Source organism: Cyprinus carpio, chromosome B17 (genome assembly GCF_018340385.1).
Source record: "Cyprinus carpio isolate SPL01 chromosome B17, ASM1834038v1, whole genome shotgun sequence".
Lineage (NCBI taxonomy): Eukaryota > Metazoa > Chordata > Actinopteri > Cypriniformes > Cyprinidae > Cyprinus > Cyprinus carpio.
The window spans coordinates 14,147,998-14,171,869 of NC_056613.1; the positions used below are offsets into that span (position 1 = coordinate 14,147,998).

The 23,872-nt window shown below is 38.3% G+C and overlaps 1 protein-coding gene across 4 annotated transcripts in view; it reads left to right on the forward strand.

Annotated features, from left to right (window-relative positions):
- qkia (QKI, KH domain containing, RNA binding a) overlaps positions 1-23,872 on the forward strand; it is a 70,721-nt gene that overhangs the window by 5,068 nt on the left and 41,781 nt on the right. For all 4 annotated transcript variants that reach the window (XM_042742409.1, XM_042742410.1, XM_042742411.1 and 1 more), the window contains exon 2: positions 14,449-14,591. In XM_042742409.1, the coding sequence (XP_042598343.1) occupies positions 14,449-14,591 (143 nt within the window). The remainder of the gene's footprint in view (positions 1-14,448; positions 14,592-23,872) is intronic.

The following is a 23,872-nucleotide window of genomic DNA, read 5'->3' on the forward strand; positions in this document are numbered from 1 at the left end:
CTGCTGTCCGCCTGACACCGCAGAGACACCAGCACACACCCTTCAACAACTTTTCCATCCGCGTGCAGTGAAGAATTTATTTAGTTGGAAGAGTTTTGGCTCTCGTTGAACCAGATCACAAGTTCTCTTTCGGCTACTGTAGCTGAGAGTGTGATGCAATGACTCAGACACGGTTACTAACTTCCTAACTACACTCATGCTCATGTGCTTCCCGTAGGAGAACAGCAGGGCTTTCATGGGCCAGCTCACACAGGAACAGACTGATTCAGTGTTTTTGGAAGGGGAGGCGTCCTTTTCATAAGAACCGAAAAGCAAAAAGTCATGCTTTATAGCATGTGTGTCTGTGGTTAAGAAAATCTCTCCAGGAGCAGTTGGTGTTTATCCTCTCTCTCTCTCTCTCTCTCTCTCTCTCTCTCTCTCGTTCTGGAGCGGGGGAAGGGCCTCACCCTTTCACATTCCACAACTGCCTGAAATATCTCCACACCCCTTCACACTCCTCTTTCATGCCATTTCTGCACTGTTTTTCTCCGTTTTACAACCAGCAGCTTGGAGACACTGTGTTTGTCTTTGTATTTTCCTTGAGTTCTTGCACTCTTTAATTGAGCAACAGAGGAATTGTTTGGCAAAATCAGACAACAGTATTCCTCAGCGCTCATCTACACATTCATTAAGCAATTGAATCCATCTAATGTTTGTTCCTTCTCTTTAAATGCTTTAATTAGGTGTAATTATGATCATGATTATATCTTGCGGGCTAGAAAATGGTCCTTGAATTGATCTATGTGGACTGTGGCCTTGGCCAAAGGTGGTTCTGTTTGATTGTCTCACCCTGTGATTTCAACTATTCACCTCCAATTTGCTCTCAGCAGCAGATAGGCAACACTGCAGGCTTTATTTCACTGCAGAAATTGGAGTCTCCAAACCAATGTGTTGATTTCCCCTCCTCCCTGTCTGTTTTGAGTGTTGCCTTATAGAGGGCCAATCAGAGTGAGCCATGCACCAGACCTCATGGAAGAATGCAGATGTCATTGTGATATAAGTGGGATATTTATCTTTTCTACAGCAAATGTTGTCAGACTGATTCCATTCAAAAAAGTTCCTGTTTTGTTAAAGCTAATTCTTATTTGTTAATAAAATATTTCTCTCTCTTTCTCACAAACACACACACACACACACACACACACACACAGGAAGTGTTCTTGCAGTACACTCTGTCTACATTTTTATTTATGGTTATGTACACATTAGGGATGCACAGTATATATGTGTAATATCATGAATGACCAATATTAGAGAATTTTAAAATTATCAATATTAAATGTTTAATTGTGGATGCTCATTTCTGCTAACAAAACATTTTAAAATACAATTTATTTCAGTTCTTCTAAATATTTTGATATCTATTTTATATCATAAAATTCATTTTTTTCAGTATTTTTAATTAATGTGAAGTTCAGAAGAACAGCATTTATTTGGAAATGATTTTTTTGTAACAATGTAAGTCTTTACGGTAACTATTCATAATTCTACTATTCATTTCTTTGGGGAAAAAAATCTGGCCCACACATGAATGGTAGTGTATGCATCATGTCAGCAGCCATAATAATCGAGTGTTTTTAACGAAGTGCATTGTTAATGTGATTGCTTGTCATTATACAGCATATTCATGTTTATTGTGGACAGACAAACTGCTTGTCGTTAGAACACTTATTCCTCTGAACCCACACAGTAGCATTCCAGAACACATCCTTCAGTTTCTGCATGTTTAAAAAACACGTCAACATTGTGAAACCAAGACCAGTATTCTAGAACAACCATTGATTATTTCTAGAGCCCTTAACAACAGATAGGAACAGCTGTTTCGCTCTGGGCAGATGACTGTGTGTGTGTGTCTGTGTAAGCTTTTGTAATTTTGTGTGTGTGTTCTAAAGGTTAAACAGAAAGACTATTCACTGAAGCTTATGGCTCATTTCCACTGAGCGGCACGGTACAGTTCAGTACAGTATGATTAGGTATGGGTAACCCTGATCAAGCTTGCATTTCCACTGCCAATAGACATTCCCTAAGTCCACAAGAACAGAAAAGAGCACATATTGAGAAACGGCTATTGTCTGTGTAAAAATATAAAGTTATAAAATACACTGTTTTATTTTTTTGTATGCACACTCTGATGTAAATAAGGCCAGCGCTCATAGACAGCAAAGCGGAACAAGTGAAGGACACTTTATCCCCTTGTATCACGCAAAAGTGATGATTCTAGTCAACAATCAATCAACATTCTGCAGTGAGTTTAGCTCCACCCTTTTGGTACCCTTTGCTGTGCTAGGTACCCCAGCGGAAGGGTACCAAAAAGTGGTACGGTATGGTTCGCTATTTTGGTACCATCCACAACTTCTGACAGTGGAAACGGAAATAATTGCGTACCGAACCGTACCGCTCAGTGGAAACGAACTATTAGTCTCCTGTTATAATTTTAACATTCCACTACAGCCAACTGTTTGTGTGAGAGGGAGAGCGGGAGAGAGATTTGTTTCGTTGTGGATGTTATATCGGCCTCCATCAATCCCGCTGTCAAACACAACAGAGAAGCCATTGCCAGCCCTTTGCACTACACAAAGATTTGTCTTTGTCTGCTAGCTCCTTGTTATGCTGCTGCATTTGTGCTCAATTAGCTCTTAAATGTGTCAAAAACAAAAGCGCATCATGGGAGAGGAAGACCATGTCACGACTGTGCTTTGTGAGAAGGCTTAGTGCGCTAGTGGGGTCAACAGATTGATTGTGTTCACAGAGTGAGCGATGGCAGGGTCGAACAGGACAGGGTGGCAGAAAAGAGAGGGAAAGACACATAGAAAGACAAATAGTATGTGTTGTGAATGAGGTCAGCCTGCATGGAGGGGGGTGGGTGAGTGTCTGTGTGGTTTCACAGGGTGTCTGCGCTTGGACAATGAAGCACTGTGTGTTTAACATTACCCTCTCACACACACATGACATCACTGCTCCGGCATATGGGATGTGACCTCGGTTACAGCTTCCTGTTTGAGACTTTTTACAGCACTGGTGTGACCAGCACAAAGCTGATTGTGTGAGGCTTTGCATTCTTTCACTCTTTAAACGTTCAGCAAAGCTCGCAGCAGTAGCCACACAGATAATTGATAGTGACCATAAATTAATTTGGCTTTATGACTGAAGTAATTTAGATAAAGACTGATATATACGCCTATGTTTAAGCATTTACTTTCAGTTAAAGGAAGCCATAAACACATTCTACACACGTATGCAGCTGCAGATGCACGCTGTGCCATTCTGTTGTATATAGATAACCTATGCTCTTATTTTAACATGGTGACAACAAACCACAGACCTTCAGATGACTGTGCTAATAAATAGATGTTATTCAGGTAGCTCGGCAAGATTCGCTTTAAACTGTTGTTGTTGTTGGGGTTTTCGGACACAGGTCTGACGTTGTGATGGCATTGGTGAAACATTTTGTGTAAAACTCATTGGAATGATTCAGTAGATTGTTTATTATTATGAATAGCACAACAGATTTGAGAATGTAAACAACACATATACATATAACATGTATGAATGGGTTTGTGAATATAAAAATATGCCTTTATATAGTAAGGGATTTTGAACTATGTTAAAGAACTTGGGGTCAGTATGAGATTTTTCAAAACATTTTTTTAAAACTACTACTTTTATTCAGCAAGGATACATTATTTTGATTAAAAGTGACAGTAAAGACACTTAAATATAATTTAAAATTTTTAATAAATGTTGATCGTTTGTATGTTCTATCCATCAAACAATCCTGGACAAAATGTGTCATGGTTTTCACAAAAATAAAAGCAGAATATACTGCTTTTAGTGTGTTACGCTTTCTTTCCATTCTTTCTGGATCTTTCTGTTCCTGTCCTTAAGACCATCAGCTGAAGGCTTGCGGTGGACCAAACTGAGTGACAACATTGCGAATCTGTTGTTGTTTTTTTCCTTGTGTGTTTTTTTTTCCTGCTGTGTATAAATGTGTGTGAAGACCATCTTACTGGTATCCATCTAATGCTGAAGTTTCAATCAGTTTACATTTCTTTCCCACTCTCTCTCACACACATGCACAGCATTTCTGTAAATATTTGTTTTTATCTTAGTTGCCGTAGGCGCCCTCATTTAAATTACAGAATCTCCAGGTAGTGCTGTTCTCTGATTGGTGCTTGGATTTTGAAGCAGAGTTTCACTTTAGAATGCGAATGAACTGGTTTTGCACATCTGCTGTTCTGCACTGCATGACTGGAAAGTTCCTTGATAAATATCTACCTTATCGCTCCTGGTACAGGTTTCGTCTAGTGACATGGGCAGATGGCACAGGATACCTAAACATTAGATTGAACCATCAAAGTGCTAGAGTGAGAAACATTCTATAATATACTCCTGTCTCGCTCTTTAATTTAATAAAATTGGTGTAACCTGTCTTCAAGACTGGCAGACAGTCTCCTTCCTCTCGCACACGGTCATGCTCAGGCTTGTCTAGGAGCTTCTGTTGTTGTGGTGCTGTTACCCAGAGTGCTTTGCTGTCATTACTACTCCTGTGAAGGATGGCACTTTGTGTTGTCTGCCATCCTGTGTCCCCAGGCATCTCTTATGAGATCACTTACATAGTGAAACTAGCACCTTGAAATCTCACTCTCTCTCTTCTCTCGTTCACTGGTGTAAATGGTCCTTGTCATTGGCTGCCCTCATTTCTGCTAATTAAAAGCAGAGGAATGCAGCCCTGCCACTCCATCTCGCCTTGTTAGAGGACAGAAAAAAAGAAGAAATGATGAAAAGGAAGGTTAGTATATTATATTAGTTAATATTTTGCCATGGCTAGCTTTTGACCACCACCACCATCAGAGCCCAAACCACAGAATCAGATCAGTTCTGCTCTCCTTCACACCACTGGCGATTAGTGCTAACACCACAGTGCGTTTTTCAACACCACACTAAGTTATTTAAAGAAAACTTTGAGTTCAGTTTTGAATGGAAAAGGGAACAAAGAAGCTTGTTTTGATCTTTTTTTTTGTTTTTGGTTTGTCATACTAAGCCAGTTTGTTACCATGTTTAAGGAGGATAAGGGAGGTGTCCTGTCCAGGAGGAAGGAGGTGTTTGGTTATCTACTCTTAGCACATTTACTGACTGGTTCCTTCCTTCCTGCTTGAGCATTCAGTTCTTCCTGTCATTGTTTAGCAAGTTTACTGCATTTTCTGTTTGTGTGTGTGCAATGAAGGCATTCCTGAGGAATTAATAAATAATAATGCCCAACTTGATCTTCATACTAATCTTTAGTAAAAACCATGATATGAGTGTATATTTTTTCCATGTTGCCTGTTACTGATCTGATTTTACTGATCTCACAGGGTTTGATGGTCTGTTAAAACATCGATGGCTTTTTCTTTCTGCACCAGCTCTGCATCCTCCGTTTACTTCCTGTTATTCCTCTGATCCACATCCTGCTGAACCTCCTTTGTTAGTGTGTGTGTGCGTGCGTGCACAGATGGAGTGGAGTCAACACATCATATGGCAAATTAAGTGAATTATTTGTACATTTGTAAATAGTATAATCAGTTTCTCTTATCTCTACTACAACCTGTTTAATTTCAGTAACATCTGTTCTGCTTGTGTGTGTGAGTGAGAGTGTGAGAGATAACAAAGTCCTTGAAGCATATTGGTCTCCCTGCTCGTAGTTCTTGGAGAACTTAGAAAAAAAGAAAAGTATTGGTTGACCGAAACATTTTTCCTGTTTAACCGATTAGTGTTGAGAGCAAGAATTTTATTTTAACCCTGGTGAAAAGCCACAGATTTTCTTTTTCTTTTTTTTCTTTTTAAAATCCCAAATTTCGAGTAATTATTTTAGTAAAAGTAAAATCCATCCAGTAAAAATAATGCAATAGACAGACAGTGTTGTCCATTTATTTATTTCTTTGGTGTCATATCATGGTGTCTCTTCAATCACATTTAGTTTAAACTACAAACTCAAAACAACAAAAAATATTTCTTTTGCATCAGTGATTCAACAGCAGCACCGTGGCTGAATAGTGCTACAGGAAAAATGCTTGTGTATTCATGTGTATTTGGCTGGATCGGCCGGGCTGTGTCAGTTCTTTTGTTCCTCAGTGTCCCAAACTCACCTGCTTCTGAACAGACTCTTCTTGTGACCATAGACTTTGAAGCTGTTGGATTCCCTGTGCAGCATATGGGTTGGGTGTAAGAGTAATCTACAGGCTGTGGTTAGACCCTGCGCCCTGCAGGGCAGCCATTAAACCACCGCAGTAACTGTGTTGTGCTCTCATCCTGAATGATAACCCAAACCCACCCCCTCCCCAACAGCTCTACTCTATAACCCTGCACCATATCATCAAGTGTGACAAGCCTCCCTGCTAAATTTAGCTCCTCATAATGGCTCTGCGGAAACCCGGACTGCAGTAGGACAATCTGGGAATGTGCAGCGAGATGAAGGAGAGATCGGAGCGTGTGTTAGGTCAGGGATCAGGTTCATTCCACTACTAATGTCCAGCTTTCTAATCTTTTAATCCTCAGTCTTTCTGATATCATATAACTCAGAAACACCTGTTGTTGTTGGCAGGGATATGTATAATCTTTGTGACCTGTTGGTTATCTCTGAAATGATCTTCTATCTCTAAAATGCCTTTCCCCTCTACCTCCTGCCCATCTGATGACGTGTTGAAGTTTCTAATACAGCTGATGTGTTTCCTCGTGGGCATTGAGAACTGCAGGCATACTTGGATCCATCTGTTTCCATTCAGTCCCTGGTTTAAAATGGAACGCTCTGTTTTCCCATCAAAATGCCAATCTGGGACTTGTTTGTGAGTTGTTGCGTGCTTTCAAATCTTAGTGTTTAATGGTCTTTTAGTGAAGTGGTGTGAGTGTAGGTGTGTTTAAACTTGTCTAACCAGCTTCTCATGCATTCTAGAGTGTTCAGTGATTGTGTGCTCATTTGAGAGTCCCCACCTCTGCCTTCTCTACCTCTTTTCCACTGAACTGATGCTGGTGCTGATCCAGGGAATCTTTCAGCATCGGCCAGCACTTCCACTGGATTGAGCCGAACAATTACAGTGTGACACGTTGCAGACATAACCCTGCAAATTGAGCTTCAAAATATCAGTCAAACAGAAAAAAAAAAAAAAAAAAATACTAAGTACAAAATGAGGCCAAGTAATCAGTGTTGTTGGGTGAACATTTAAGGATTTATTGCAATAATCATGTTCAAACTCAGTGAAAACTTGAACCAGAGTTGTTAAATTCCTTTCAGTAAATTATTTTCTGTAGGTTGTAGCATTCAGTGGGAGTGTTGTAGTTCGGTCTCTGGTAACTGATTACATTTGAGTTGGTGCGTGGCGGCACCAAACATGTAAGCTCTGAATGAGAGAGACAGAGATTTTTCTTCTGCGTTTGACTGTTTCACCTCTCCCTTCCTCTTTCTGAGAAGCAGAGGTCTTTATTCTTTTTTCCCCTTCCTGACGGAGCCGAGGTGCTTCCCAAAATAATGAATGTTTATTTATGAAATTCAATTCTAATATTTACAGAAGACAGTCTCTGTGAAAGCCTGGTTCTCTGAGCAGTTTTTACTTTGGGCCTCTCGTCAGTTAAAGTAGAGAAACTGCAATAAACAGACAAACAAAAAAATCAGTTTATTACCCTGAGACAAGTCAATGCTCACTGACAATACTTTTCTCACCCCTGTTAAAATTAGAATGGATATTACTCTTTATTGTACAGTTTTTCAAGTTAATTCCTGGTGGGGATGGACCATAGACTGTATTAAAACATGGACATGGTGTCCGTGACATCACTTGTAGATTTATGAAGAGCATTTTTGAAGCTCAAAGCTTGCCATCTTGGCAGCACGTCACTCCCAGATAATCAAAAATGAGCAAAGAGGCGGGGCTGGCTGCTGAAACCACGCCCATCTAGCTCGACGGTGGTCACAGAAGTTGCAATCCACCTGTCACTCAAGTGGCCACGCCCTTAATTATGCAGAACTTTGAGGCTTAATATAATTTAAAAGGATGAGTTAAAAAAAATTAAAAAAATCACACCCCTCACAGATATCATGAAGGGCAAAATTAACTATATAGACCAAAACCACTTTTTGTACCAGGCTGTAAACGTGTTTTTTTTTCTGCTGTAAAGTTGGGCATTTTAACATGGGGAGTCTATGGGACTGACTACCTTTTGGGGCCAGCCTCTAGCAGCCAATCGATGAATTGCAGTTTTAGTCACTTCCGTGTTGGTTTCAAGAGAGAGACCAGGAAATTCCCGCTTGGGATGGACTCACATACATGCAGAACTTTATTTCTTATTCACAGTCTAGTTTGTTTTATATAGCATGTTTACGTAATGATGTTTTCACAGTATAAAGTGTTTGCTGTTTAATTCTTTATTTATGACATGGAAAATTTGGACTGCTTCAAGGAAATTGAAAATCTCTTGTATTTTGTACCTGCATAAACAAGCTCCCATCACCTGATTTTTTGACAAGCTGTTGCATCTCTTTAAACTCTGCAGCATATTTCTCATATTCCCATATTAATGCTGCAGGAAAATATTCTCCCTGGCAAAACATGAAATGCAGTGCTGAGCTCACAGAATTAATGCATAAAGCAAACATTTCTGAAAGGATTTTTACTTTCTGGCCGTCAGCAGTGAAATATACTGAATTCTGGTTTTGGAGGCAAAGGATTTTACACTTTCAAAAAAAGGTGTTGACATTTGATAAGAAATGTACATACTTTCCAAAGGCCGGGTTTTCTTTTCCCCCAAAAGAATCCCCTCTTTTCTCAGTTTGGAATGTAAGTGCAGAATTGAATTGTCTGATGAGAAAGTCATTTGCAGCTTGAATAAAGTAGAGAATGCATTAAGCAGGAATCTTGTGGCTGCAGAGGCTAGCTGTGCTTTATGTTAGCTGAAGTGCATTGCTTCAAAGTGGAAAAACTTGTACATCAGCAAGCTTTCATCTCAAGCACCTCTTTCTTTTATTTTAATCTTAAAGAGCTTTGAGCACGCTCCATCCTTTTGTGTAACATCTACTAAAGTACCAGCGGAATCACCGTTTCTTTAAACTCTCGCTATTCACTCCGCTACATCCTCCCTTCCTTATCCATTAAGGGTTTTTTAAGAGAAATGGTAAATTCAGACCCTTGAAACCAAGGCTTGTTCACTGTGCTGAGGTTTATACACTTTTGTTCCGATATTTGAAAAACTGATTTGCTTGTATGTAATAATACTGGTATATTTAAATATCACAGCCGTTATTCTTTTCTGATATTATGCAGGAATCCAAATGACAGATGAACACACAAGATTTATTTTTATTTATTGTTTTTGTAATTATTCTTGTCAATACAATAAAAAAATATTATATTCCTTTGAATGAATTTGTTTTGAATTACATGAGGATGAGTAACTAATAACAGAATTTTCAGTTTTAGGTGAACTGTCCCTTTAACTGATAACAATTAAGATGTGACTTTTTTCGCTCCTGCTTCATTACTATCAATGTCTGTTTAATAGCTCCTAAGTAACTAGTTCTCAGACAGATGGATTCAGATGTTTGCTGAAGTGCTAAAAAGCAGCAGGTTTCACAGTAAGAGTTCTGTCTTTGCATCAGCCTTTTCCTGTTTACCTTTTATTCAGACCTCTCTATTCCTTGACTTCTGATGCCATAGATGGCATTTGTATGTATTTATATAAACCTTTTTATATACTTATAGTTCATCTTTACTGATGTAGTAATGCTGCTTATATTAGCAAGCATAAGGACAGGATGGTTGTTTTGATGGATGGGTTGGCAGTGAAAGGACTGGATAGAGAAAGAGAATAGTCTGTTCAGACAGCCTCCGATTCAGGGTCTTGGGGTGTTTAACCTTGTCTACCTGCTCACCGTATTTGTGGAGGATTTTTTTGGTTTTAATGTGTGCACTGTCCGTCTTGCTTTCTAATATGGTGCAATATTAGATCAGCAAAAGTTCTCTTTCGTTCTTAACACACAGCCTACAGTTCCTCCTCCTTTTTATGACTATCACCCTGTGTTTCCCTCCATATACTACCGTTCAAATTCCATTCAATATTTATATATATATAATTTTTTTTTATTGATGTGTCTGTAAACCTTTTTCCCCACCCCTAATGTCTAGGGTAGCCCACATGTTGCGTTTTCATAACTACACAGTGACCTGTAGTTTATTTATGGGAAGTGGAACAGGCAGCAGATCATCAGCATACCTATCAAACTGAACCCAGAGCGGTCACAACTTGCACAACCATTTTTACCCCCCTCTGTCACAGAAACCAACCCCAGACCAGCAGCCTGACCTCTAAGCGATTGTGGGGCTCAGTGTCTTGCTTAATGGACCAGGATTTGTTGTCACTACTTTTCCACATTCCCGCCTCACCCCTTAATAAAGTTTAAACTGCAACCTTTGTGCTGGCAAACAAGGTACTTAACCATTAGGCTACCAGCGGCCTGGGCATTGAAATTAGGACTCACCTCAGAGTTTGTGCCTGCTAATGGCATGTGCTCAATATCGCTTGCTCGCGCTCTCTCTCTCTCTCTCTCTCTCTCTCTCTCTCTCTCTCTCTCTCTCTCTCTCTCTCTCTCTCTCTCACTGCTACTTTATGGTAATGTGGCATTTCACTGTGGCTCTCTCGGTCAGCCAAAGAACAGAAACACTTTAGTTTCTGTTTTTCATTGGCTCTTTTTTTTAAGTGCACACTAAAAGAGTGCTTTTAGGTGCGAGGGTTGAGTGTGTGTATGTGTGTGACAAAGACACGCAAAAATAAAACAATCAAGTATAACACTGATTATCATTTACACTTAAGTTTATTTCTGATGTATATTGAAAGGTCATATGGTAAGTATACTGTGTGAGCCTCGGAGAAGATTTAAATGGACGGCATTCATGTTCATGACCCATTTGTGGTTGAGTCGAGGATATTTAAATTTTTTAATTCCTGCTTTTACTTTAAACTACTCTCTTGCAGTCCAAGAATATTAAACATGCAGACATGCAGCACTTTTACTCCAGAGAGCCAGAGAGAAATCATTCCCGCTGTAGTGTGTTGAAAGGTGGAAGGAGAGACACTTGGTGAAAGCAAGGGATGGAAAAAGAGAAGGGTGGAGGAATATGAGGTTGAACTCTGGTCAAGATAGAAGATAGATTGAGTTCTGTAAATGTGGCTAATATACTTGCAGCAGTTGTGTCACCTCTTCTGGGACTTATTGCATGTGTGAGATAGGGCTGGGTGATATGATGATATTATCATATATCGACAATGTCTCGTAAGTATCGCAATGTCGATGTCAACAGTCCGGTAACAGACGATTATCGATATTATCAGAATAAAAATTACAAATAATAAACCTAATAAGTTGCAAAAAAATATTTTACATAGCCTCATAGTCATCATACAGGTCTTTTTGCATGCAAAAATGAAATAATTTAGTAGGAGGGCTGGGAATCAAAAAGGTATTCCTATTTCGGAAATCAGATCAGATGCATAAGTTCAGGAATAGAATTACTTGTTATAAAATTAAATTTTGATTCTGCTTCTTGATTCCTGTATGCACATTTATTATGATCCAGCTGCAAGAAGACGAAATAGAGCTCACATCTACACTCGCGCGCTGTTTTCTGTGCTGCACACACACAGCGCACGCACAAAAGCCGCCTCTTATATACGCGAACACTGGACTGAGCTCTCTCGCATTCTTACACATTCGAATTGATAAATACACACAATTATATCAAAATGTCCTATAATACAATCGGTTATGTCTTAAGTGAACGCAAAGAGGTAGACAATATTATTGGTAGAGCTGGTCCGAATACCATTTTTTGAGCTTCGGAGCATCGGTAGTTATCAACACCGAATATTCGAAGCTTCGGAGGGAGGGGGCTGAACATATTCTACTCTCTAACACAATGTGTACACGGACGCGGGCGGCGCGGCAAAATACAATAGAACCTATTACACGCAGCTGACATATTCCCAACAGTAAACTGCTGCTGCGTTTTATGACGTACTGGCACAAATTTCAAATGATTTTAGACTTTACAGACTTTAGCAAACCAATCTCTGTGTGTCTGTCTGTCTGTCTGTTTGCATTTTTATGTCGAGAACCGTTCATCCAATCGACTTCACGCATGACGGTGTGATACTAAACACACAGATCTGTTAAGAGCAATAGTTTAAATATAGACAAACTTATTAGGTTGGGCTACTGTATGGTTATTTTTTTTTTATTTTTTTATTTTTATTTTATGACTGCCGTATACGCAAGTATTTTCCAAGCAAATTAAATGCACGTTTTTATTGTGTGTAAAGTTACTGATTAAAAATGCGGATAAAAGCACTCCAACGATATACTATACATGTATTACTTAACGAATTCAGGTACTTTTTTCAAGCTTGATGTGCTGTTGTGGTAGGCCAGTTTCAAATCGCATATTTGGCACACTGCCTTTGTCTTGTCCTCACTCAATTCAAAGTGCTCCAACACAGCTGAGGTCTTGGCATTTTTGTCTTCTCTTCTAGATGAACCGAATCATGATGTTCACTCATGGGTGATTCATATTCAAGGGCGAATGAGAACCGTTTCGCGGGGGATGCCAGGTGAATCTCAAAATTGAAAATCAGAAGCCATCCCACCAAACGAATATTCGAATAATCGAATATTCTGGTCCAGCCCTAGTTATCGGATATTGCAATTTTTTTTTTTAAAGCGATATTTAGATATTTAGATATTTTTAAAGCGATATAATTATCGATAAGATTTTTTTTTTCACGTATTGCCCAGCCCTAGTGTGAGAGAAAAAATGTTGTGTTAAATGTTTCATCCTTACATGGCCCATGTTTTGATCTGGGTGTTGCGTCACTCTTCAACCCCTCCTAGGATTCTGGGGCCCCATGAAATGCATACACACACACTCAGTATCGGTGTTGTAGGACATTAGTTGCACTTCATCAGAGAATGCTGCAAATCCATTGAGTTCTATATGGACTGGTGTGTAGGGAAAAATCCAAGCGTTTGTAAAAGTGGCATTCCATGTAACCAAAAATTACTCTTACATATGCATCCAGCAGCCAATGAGAATTTCAGTGGGATTGGTCCAGTTGGCTTTTAGAAAATCCAATTTGCTCTATTCCCACTTGATTTCAGACTGACCTGGATCTTACACTTTCCTAGTCGTCAAACGCTCTGTCAGAGTTTTTTCTAGTGTGCAAGCACTAGTAATTCTGTGATCCCCCTTCTTTTCTTGATACTGCTCTGAGACAGCTGACAACACGTCAGTGCTGAATTATGTCTAGTACAGAGTTCGATACTTGCAGACTGTTTCTTTGTGTTTTCAATCATTTCAATTTTAATGCGATTTCTTGTGTAAATTGTTACAAAAATTCAAGAAATTCTATTTTTAAAAATGCTGTACTTTTGATGTTTCTGTTCACTGTTTTAAAGTTTCAAAGAATAAATTACATTTTAAAATATAATCAAATAGAAAAAATTAAATTAAAATAATTCTAATTTAGCCTTATTATAAATAAAATAAATTTATTCTTACAGTAGTGTTTGCACTGTGGATAAAGATTTTTTTTTTTTTTTTTTACTGACATCAAACTTTTTGACAGTAGTGTTTGCACCGTGGAGAATGATTTTGAGAGCAGCAGACTTGAATTCCAGCTCGTTTGTCAGTTAAGGCTATCATGTAACTCCAGAACATGTGGAACATAATGCACGATTCGTTGCACGGTTTTGGACAACCATGACTAAACCTAGTATTGGATTTGCATGCCTGGTGCTCATTCCATTTCAAAACGCCACCAACGTTCCGTCACTTTTCCAGGTATCAGATCGGTGTGTCCCGAGTAATTACTCTTAATGTAGATAGTACTTTTTGTCTAATGCACTCCTATATTCCACAACAGGTGTGTGTTTGCTGTACCATCTGGTTGTTTCAAACCCTAACTATATTAGCTCATTTAGCTCACTAGGTTTTAAAGCACAGCCGCTATGTGTGAGGGAGGGAATGAGCATGAGGGTAAACTCTGTGTGTGTGTGTAAGCGTGACAGGAATGGACATCCTGAGCTTAATCATGTTTTGGCAGCAGCAGTTTAACCTCATCTGGAGCTGCCAGCTATGAAAGAGTTTCTGTTTAAAAGGTCTCAGTGTGTGGATGAGAGTTCCTGTTACTGTGAGACTTGGAAATATGTGTTTGTTGATTTTTCTCATGATATTTGGCAGCTAAATTTCGGGAAAAATACACTGTAATGTGGCATCTTGCATGAAAGAAAGGAATGTTGCATTTCATGCCTTTTTGTCAGTTTTTTTTTATTTATTTATTTTTTCTCACTCAGCCGTTTCTGATCTGTTTGTCTTTTTTGTCTACCTGCAGAGATAACCAGAGTGAGGAAGGACATGTATAACGACACAGTGAACGGTCTGGTGGACAAACACCCCCTGGAGTTACCAGAGCCATTGGGACCCATTGTACATTTACAGGAGAAACTCTTTGTGCCAGTCAAAGAGTATCCAGATGTAAGTCTCACACAAGCAATTTGAACATTTTTCTGTCTTTTGCTGCTAGAGTCAAGCACAGTGATTGACTGCTACTGTAGTGACAGATGACTGACAGTTACAGTGTCTGATGAAATCTAGAGGTGAGAAGGCAGTGCTCGACAATAAGGACTGCCCGATGGCCCGGGGCCAGGGTGAAAGACGTTCAGGACAGTAGACAGATTGCCTGATCGCCAAAACATTTATTATTTGCATGTGTTTTTAAGACTTTTTAATTTAAAAATTCAAGCAATTAAAAAGCATGTGGGGGTGAAAGACAACTCTTTTCAGTACTCTGTTCTGTGTGAACAGCACGCACAGACAGCCGCCTGAGTGGGCAAATACATACAAAAGTATGTCAAAATACCCGTCCTGGCAAGTAACTTTGTGGCTTTAAGAATGATTAATCTATATTGAATTTGTACACTGGAGTACAGATGCACCGATCTTTTTGTTTTATTTCAGACTATTTTCTGTTCCGTGCTTGTAGGGTTGGGAATCGAAAATCGATTCCGATTACAGAATTAGATACTTAAGGTCAGGAATCAGATACTTGTTGTCAAATTAAAATTTCGATTCCACCTAGTGCTGGGCAATAATTTGATAACGATAATTATTGTGGTATAATTTTCCTCGATCCAGAGATCCAGTGCTTGAATTCAGCGATGAACACAAATGACTCTGTGATTAAAACTAGTTTAAAGCCAAAGAGGAGAAACACTGTGTGCAACGATACAGTCAGAAGGCTTTTCAGTCTACACATTTCTGTCATTTACCATATACTTACTGTAACACTCACTGCACCATGGTATTGTGGCTGGGGGTGGGAATCTATGGGTCAATATCACAATGCGTCACATTCTCAGTTTTCAATATTACGGCATGTGGCTACATTTTCATATAAATTTTATATAAAATTTATTTTGTGCAAAATTAACTTTATTATTATTTTATTATTATTAAACACAGCAGGCTATTTTTTAAAACAATTAATTATTTAAAATAAGTGTTCGAAAGTTTACAGACAATAGTTTCCTCAGCATTATTGCCATTTGACTATTACTGATGAGATCATAGACGGTGGCAGATTTAACAGGATGCAATTCACACTAATACATATAAAAGTATTCGAAAAATGCAAGTGCATTCTGGAGATTGTCTTGACCAGGACCACACCCCTAAATGCATGGAAGCAACTGCCATGTGATTGGTTGATTAGATAATTGCATTAATGAGAAATTGAACAGGTGTTCCTAATAATCCTTTAGGTGTGTATATATATGTGTATATATGTGTGTGTATATATGTATGTATATATATATATATATATATATATATATATATATATATATATATATATATATATATATATATATATATATATATAATATAATATATATATAATATATATATATATATATATATATATATATATATATATATATATATATATATATATATATATATATACACACACACATACATACACACACACTCACTCACTCAAAATTTCATCATCGGTTCATCATCGTGTCTTTTGCGCGCTCCGGTTCATTATTTCAAATGTTGACGCATATGTTTTTAGTTCTCATCTCCATAAACATAAGACTCCAGTGCATCTCTGATTTGTTGTTGGTCTACCATTACGCTCGTAGTTCTTCTTCACTATGAATTACAATTTCCGTTCATCTGATGATCCACAATCTGGGAAGCACCACCACAAGGAGTCTGGAGGTACTGCCACCCCGATAAGCCAAAGTGGTAAACAGTCACAGTGTAGGTATGAATTTAGATCTTTTGAATATTTAAAAAAATATAGATACTTGGTGCCAGAGTATTGATAGCATCTTGCGCCCGGAAATATCGCGATTAATCGGCACATTGATTTATCGTCCCACCCCTAAAAGAGAGCAGCTGTCTGTCATGAATGAAACGGCTTCACAGTCTTTTCAGCCACACAGTATCATTATTTCTGTTACAAACATTCAAATCACAGAAGTACTGGGATAAAGTTTGTAGTTCAGATAAAAGAAGATAATTCGAAAGAAGAAAAAAAAAAACTATCCAGAATCATGCAGTTCTATTTTCCACACAAACAGCTCTTAAAGAGTCCAGGTTTTATGTAGACTGTTGATTTTTGTTCATGGTATTCCGCTCCAATAAATGGTTTGCAAAAAAGAGACAGGATAAATGTTTGATATCACATTATAAACGAAACTCGGAATCGAAAAGAATCGGAATCGATAAAATTAAAGCGATACCCAACCCTACGTGCTTGCACACAAACTGACTGCAATCATTTTTCCAGTGGCCATTTGTGTGGAAAATTACGTATTTAGAGATAATATTTCTCTAAAGAGGCTAAAGAAGGACACAAAGAGGAGAAAATATTGTAGCATACAGAACAAGATCACTGTTCAAGATGCGCGAAATATAGGATGAAAATCCAAATATTGAATTTTATATGAAATGCTAAAAATGCTAAAGCTAAAGTCAGGTTATTCTGTTTTTTGCTTCAGATTTTGAAATTATTCAGTCTTATATAAATCAAACATTGCACTTTTTTTCCAATTCATGATTAAAATGCAGTGGTTGCCTCTAATGTCAAATGGCTATGAGAAATCAAGGTGCAACACAGAGTGAAGAATATGCAAATGTTATTTTATATGTGATTTTTCAATTTCTGTACCTGAACATCTACAAACATAAAAACCTAAAGCATCATTTCATTTCTGTTTTTGTGCTATAAGCCTATATTTAATTGTGGTATTATTTGTAATTTGTTCTTATTTACTGGCTGTCACTTGTCTTTAATAGTGTTTAAACTTCATATTTCTGGTTATTTTTGGCTAGCGATTTTTGATGTGGTATCGAAATTGAAATAGAGAACTGTAAAATTTTATTGGTATCAAAAAAATTGGTGTCATATAAGCTTATTTATTACAATACAAGATAAAAGCAACAATGACATTTTTTTGTGGCAGGGCCAGTGAAAATGTTGGCAGGGCAAGTAAAAATTTTAACCACTGGCCTGACCGACTGGGCCAGTAGAAAAAAATCTTTAGTGTTGATCCCTGGAAGGTTTACTCCTGGTTCTCTAGCAGGGGGAAACATGCCGTTTAGGAGTAAATGAGGACTCTCTGTCATAAGCTAGTTCAGCAGTAGTAGTTTTTATCAGTCCCCTGCAGGGAACTGGGAATGGTGCCGGAATGCCACAGGCCATGTTCTAGTAGTAGAGTGGGGTCTTTTTGGAGTCTGTTCTGCGTTGAAGAGAACCGTTTCCACGAGTGAACACATGAAGTAGCTTGAGGTTTAGGTGATCATGTTTGACATTTCTCTCATATTCGCAGACAGAAACGCACACTGGTGGCCCATGTCACATGGATCAATTTTGCTGCCTAATTCTTCTGCTAGGTGGACAAGGGAGAGGGGAGAGAGAAAAGGGGGTCAGCAGAGCATAAAATGCGTTTTCCCTCTTATGGCCCTGATAAAGGCCACCCCGTCTGTCCCAGCGGACCACCACACACACACAACCCCAGGTTTCTCTCAGTTTGAAGCACAGTTAATTATGATGGAGGCTGCTGCTCTGCTTATCTTTATTTTTTGCAGAATGTTTCTTTTTTAAATTGGCATTTACTTGAAGCAATTCCTGTAATGATTACTGCTTTACTTGAGAAAAATATTCACCTTTGTATGACCTGGAAAGCTGTACATTAAGTTAATTTTACTATGGATAAGGGGGTATTGTTAGTAATTATGCATATTTGAGCGGGGGTAGAAACTTAAAGTTTTACTCTCACCAAGACTCTCATCAAAAATACAGTAAAACAGAAGAATTGTGAAACATTATTATAGTTAGTTTTTCTGTTTTAATATGTTGTCAAAATGTAGTTTATTCCTCTGATTGCAAAGCTGAGGGCAAGTTGTCTCTTTGATGTATATAGATGTTTGAGTATGTTCATATGAGTGTCTGTCTCAGAATAGCAGGAACAGCTATTGGAAAACATGGCTTACTTGGTTATGGAATGACCACCACAGCTCTCTCATGCCATGGAAATATAGAGTGACTGTTTGTATGTTTGAGCAAATGCAAGTAGGAGGACACACACACACACACACACACACACACACACACACACACACCAGTGTACATAGAATCCCCAGCTGACCCCCTCAAATCTGTTTCTCTCTCACTGTGCTCCCTGCAAGTCTCGCCTCATTATTCTTCCCCCTGGTGGTTAGCATGAGTCACTGTTTCACAACACACACACACACACACACACACACACACGTTTCCACCCTAATGTTCTAAACACGCAGGGAAAGGAAGAATAATTGAGCAGGGAAACGCTAGCGTTCTCTTCAGTCACAGTCTCTCTGATTTGCTCTTTCAGGCAGGAGATTCGGCTCGGCCATCCAATCAGCATCCTGATTGAGAAAAAAGTGTCCATAATTGGTGATTCGGAGGTGTTGATACTTAAATAATGATTTCTAGGTTGCCTTTCAGTCAGAAGATATTTCATTGGTGTTTTATAACATAAACTTGCTGTATGATAAACACACTGCAGTTTGAAACCTGATCTAGTTACAGTTGAGCTTGCTTTACATTTTGAGCTCAATTCACAATTCTAGCACTTGTACTGTAAAAGGTTACTTTAAAGTGAAGTCTAATGGAGGAGAGAGGTCTCGTTTAAAGTGTCGAGTAAGAAGGTAAAAGCATGCAGGAAGAACCACATGTAGGCTCATCCACCAAGGTCAGGCCCCTCGTTCCAGACTAAACGTCTGGTTGTGCGCTATTGCTTTGAGAATAAATGGAAAACGGTCACTGCTTTTAAAATAAACAGACCCAGTCCTGGACTTTTCCATATGTGTGACTGTTTCCATCCACCTATTTTTACGCGGATTTTGGAATATCGCATAAAAAAACGCTGGATGAAAATGCAAAGATGCACATAAATTCTAAAAATGTGCATAAAAAAATTTGTGTGCATATTTGAGTAGGCTAACAAAACAAATTTACCGAAAAAATTCCTCCATGCGCATTGAAAAAGTCATATGACTATGAGATGGGATAACTTGACTAGCAGTGGATCAATCTCGTTCACCGCATCTATATGTTGTTGTGGTCATTCTGAAAAGCCTGAGCAAAGTCTTACATGACTGGTGTTCCGAAACAGCTGGCATCCACCTCCGAAAGCAATGACCGCATTTATTGTGTTTCGTCTGCTCTCTCTGAGGCGCAAGTAATTTATTATACAGTATATGAAAATTATTATATTAAGTGGCTTCGCCTATATTCTTAGTGATATTTAGTTCCACAGTTTACAAGGTGGAACAAAAGTGACGATTTTGTTCTCTGTGACTTGTTGGATGGAAACGGTGCTTTATTCGCATATGTTTTATGCAATATTCCAGTTTTGCACATAAGCTTAATTCAAATCTTTGGATGGAAACATAGCTATTTTTTTAATATATAGAATACAATTAACGTGGGACTAGAAAGGACATGGAATGAAAATAAAGAATATAAACATGAAACAAACAAAGAATAGGAAAAGCAAGAAAAAATATGTATAACAGGAACACAATGTAGAAAATAGAAACATATATTCTATAAATATTTTGAGCCTGAATTTAACACATACTTGTGGGTAATTAGGTCTTGGCCCCTCTCTTTAGCACAGAATGTCCATTTCCTAAAAATAGCTTGTCCTGCGAACGTGACCTGTTAGTTTACAAGCGTTTGTGTCTGTGAGCTTGTGAACACTTGTGCGGCCAATCAAAAGAATCTAACCTTAGATCAAACATCGGGGTCGACCCGTGACCTTCAAAACATCTTTGAATGCACTCCAGTAGCTGCCCTCTTTATAAACCTCTGTCTATATACAGTAACAGTCATTCTCTCCAGAGCTTTTCAGATGGAATAGACTGACTGGTACGTCTGGGAGAAAAAAAAAAAAGATGGCTGACAGACCAGGTCTATCTGGAAGTGACAGTCCCCCCCCCCCTCGCTCCATCTTTGTCTTTCCTCTAGTGCTGCCAGTGAGTTTCAGCGAGATGTTTAGCTCCCTTTCTCCTTGGACAAAATCCTATTACATCACCTGTCGTCTACGAACTGCTTTCTGCTGTAATGTTGCGGTGTGTGTGTTGCAGGCTGCACAGTTATGAAGATGTATGTCTGTGGTTTAGTGTCTGTGGCCACAGGGTTGTATAAATAATTCCGATTCATTTAGCTGGTTACATATTGTAATTTCGTTCACACGCTGCACAAACACCTGTATCAGTAAACACAGACACATCTGCATCAGCACATTATGTTTGCACAGTTTTAGCTAAATTCTCTCTCACAATGGCATTATTCAGCCCATATGTGTGCAGTTGAAACATCTGATCTTTTCTCTGAGATTCAGGAAGTGATCGCCTCTGGATTCTGGCTCACTTAACACCAGCGACGCAATGTTCAGTTGCTATTTGCCCTCCGAAGCAACAAGCTATTAATAGAGTCAGTCTTGAGCTGAGGACGGATGGGTCTCCTGTCTAATGCTGGGATTGTTATTGAAGGTTTTTCATTGTGGTTTTCTTTCCTGCCTGATGGAAGATGGGAGAGAAGGGTGGTGGGCCTGTTGGGGGATGGAAAGCATTTTTATGTGAGGCAATATTGAGGTTTGGTAGCTTGGAGATCAGACTAAAGCCTCCAGTTTTAATTTGCAGGTTATTACTGGGGCTTTTGAAGCCAAAGGACTCCAATCGAGCCTTGCAAATGACACCGAACCATTTCTGAAAAGCTCACTGATTCATCAGAGGAGGCCCGCCCGCACACAAGGACCCCTCGTCACTGCTTTTCTGTAGATGCACGCCTTTTCATTTCCCTGACGCTCGTTTTTAATTGCTATTTGTATATGCAGATGTTTCATATTTTCTGCATGCTCTCAGAAGTGTAGTTTAAAAATGATAGCACCACTGCTCATTCGAAACACTTTTAATGTCAGCTATCCTGCAGAATGTTTTGGAATTGTTGGAAAAGCACCATGGTGGTGTTGCAATTTAGGCCTCAAAGGCTGTTTCAAATCTAATTGTAGAGATGTAATGAAACAAACTAAAACAAGTTACAGAAAGAATCATTAATATTCAGCCTACCAATGTGTTGGTTTCTCTAGTACCAAGATGGCAGATTTGGCCATCATGGGTGTGTTCCGAGATGCCTGTGATGCCCAAAAACATTTTCTATGTAGGCAGCTCGTTTTGAAAGTAATCCACTGTGTGTGTGTGTGGCTGATGAATTTCAGAGACTGTAATTGGGGGCCTCCGCAGACAGTCTTGGCAGGTGGACTAGAAGCCAACAGCCTCTTCAGGGATGCATATGAAATTGTGTGTGTGTCCAGTGCAGTGGGCTGACTCAGAGAGAGAGGGTGGGGGGGAGAGATTACATCCTCACTGCCTCCTCTGCCCTGTTCAGCATGCTCGTGTTAATTCAGACACAAATTACATTTGGCTCCGATAGAAAGAGGGCAGGACTGACAGTCAAAGCAAAGGGATGCAGGTTTCATCCACGGATTCTTATCCAGTCCAAAAGTAAAGGTGCTTCCTATTAATAGTTCCCATACCAATCGCCTCTGTAAAATATATATATATATAAATATTTAGCATTCAATATATATATATATATATATATATATATATATATATATATATATATATATATATATATATATATATATATATAAATAAATTGCTTGTGGTGTTTTTAGCATGCAATAAAAAATAAAGTGCATAAAGTTAAAATAATGTTTCCACAATTACACTTCTGCTATCTTTTGCACTTGTTTGCTCTTGATATTCTGGTACTGCTAATATTGCAGACTCTCGAATGATAAATGGCTTATGCTTTTCCTCATTTGTAAGTCACTTTGGATAAAAGCGTCTGTTAAATGATTTAATGTAAATGGAACTGTAGCTTTTAGTAACACTAGTCATCTGTTAAACCACCTGTTTACCGCTCCACCACTGTGCTCATGTGGCTTTTGTTTGCTTATATTTTGTTATTGTGTGTCAGGACTAAATGCTGGGAGCTTACAAAGATTGATTTTGCTCCTGGTGTTTAGAGAGGATTAAACAAGTGAGAAAGAGAGGTAACTAGATGAAAAAAAGATGATTTATATTAGGGATAACAGGCTGCCTCTAACACTCTCTCTCTCTCTCTCTCTCTCTCTCTCTCTCTCTCTCTCTCTCTCTCTCTCTCTCTGTCTCTCTCTCTCTCTCATCCATCCATCTCTCATTCTCTTTAGAGAGAGTAATTACTTTGCTCTCAAAGGACTCGTGTCATAATGTTTCAGATTGGATTTTCTGCCCTCCAAATTATTGCACACACACACACACACACACACACACACACACAGAAGTAGAGTGAGGGATATAGAAGTCTAATTTGGACTGGCTATAAGGTTTGGACTGTTGGAATGCTGTTTTGCGACTTCAGTTTGGATGACTACGTTTGGAATTGTCTTGAGTGTGATTCGCATGTGCATTTGTTTGTTGGCCTCATCAGAAATCTCTGTGAAAACTCTTGATTTGTCACACTTCAACAATATGATAAGAGGTCGACCGATAGTGGATTTTGCTGATACCGATAGTTAGGTTGGACCACACTGGCCGATACTGATTAATTAACCGATATTTTTTAAAATGGATACTGAACAAAAACAAAAATGCTTTATTTAAAAAAAAAAAAAAACACTACTAAATAATAATAATAGTAGTAATAATAATAAAAATAAAAATAACAATAATAGTAAAAGTAAAAATCAAAATTACCACAAATACCCTAAATTCTGTTTATTTTTTTTCCAAATTCCGTTATTTCCAGTTGAATTTTTCTGACTTCTGTTTTTTTCTGTTTTAATTTTTCTAATTAAAGTCTAATTAATTAAAACCATGAAACTTATACATTTTCACATCAATTTAATAAACTAAATTTACATGTTTAGGGCCATAGGAAATGTTTTATTTTTTTTCTCACCATATTTTTTATTGTTACCAAATTCTGTGTTTTAGCATGTCTACTTATTTGAATTCATAAAACAACTTAATTTATTAATTTTTTCTTAAAGAAGCCTTATTTTTTTTTTTTCCCTCAAGCATTGTGTTGTGTATTAAAATTTTTATGGTTATCAAATTAAGGCATGGAACATTAATTTAATTTATCTTTTAATTACTGAAAATTAAGCAAACTTTTTTGGCAAACAAAGGGGATTTACTATTAAAAT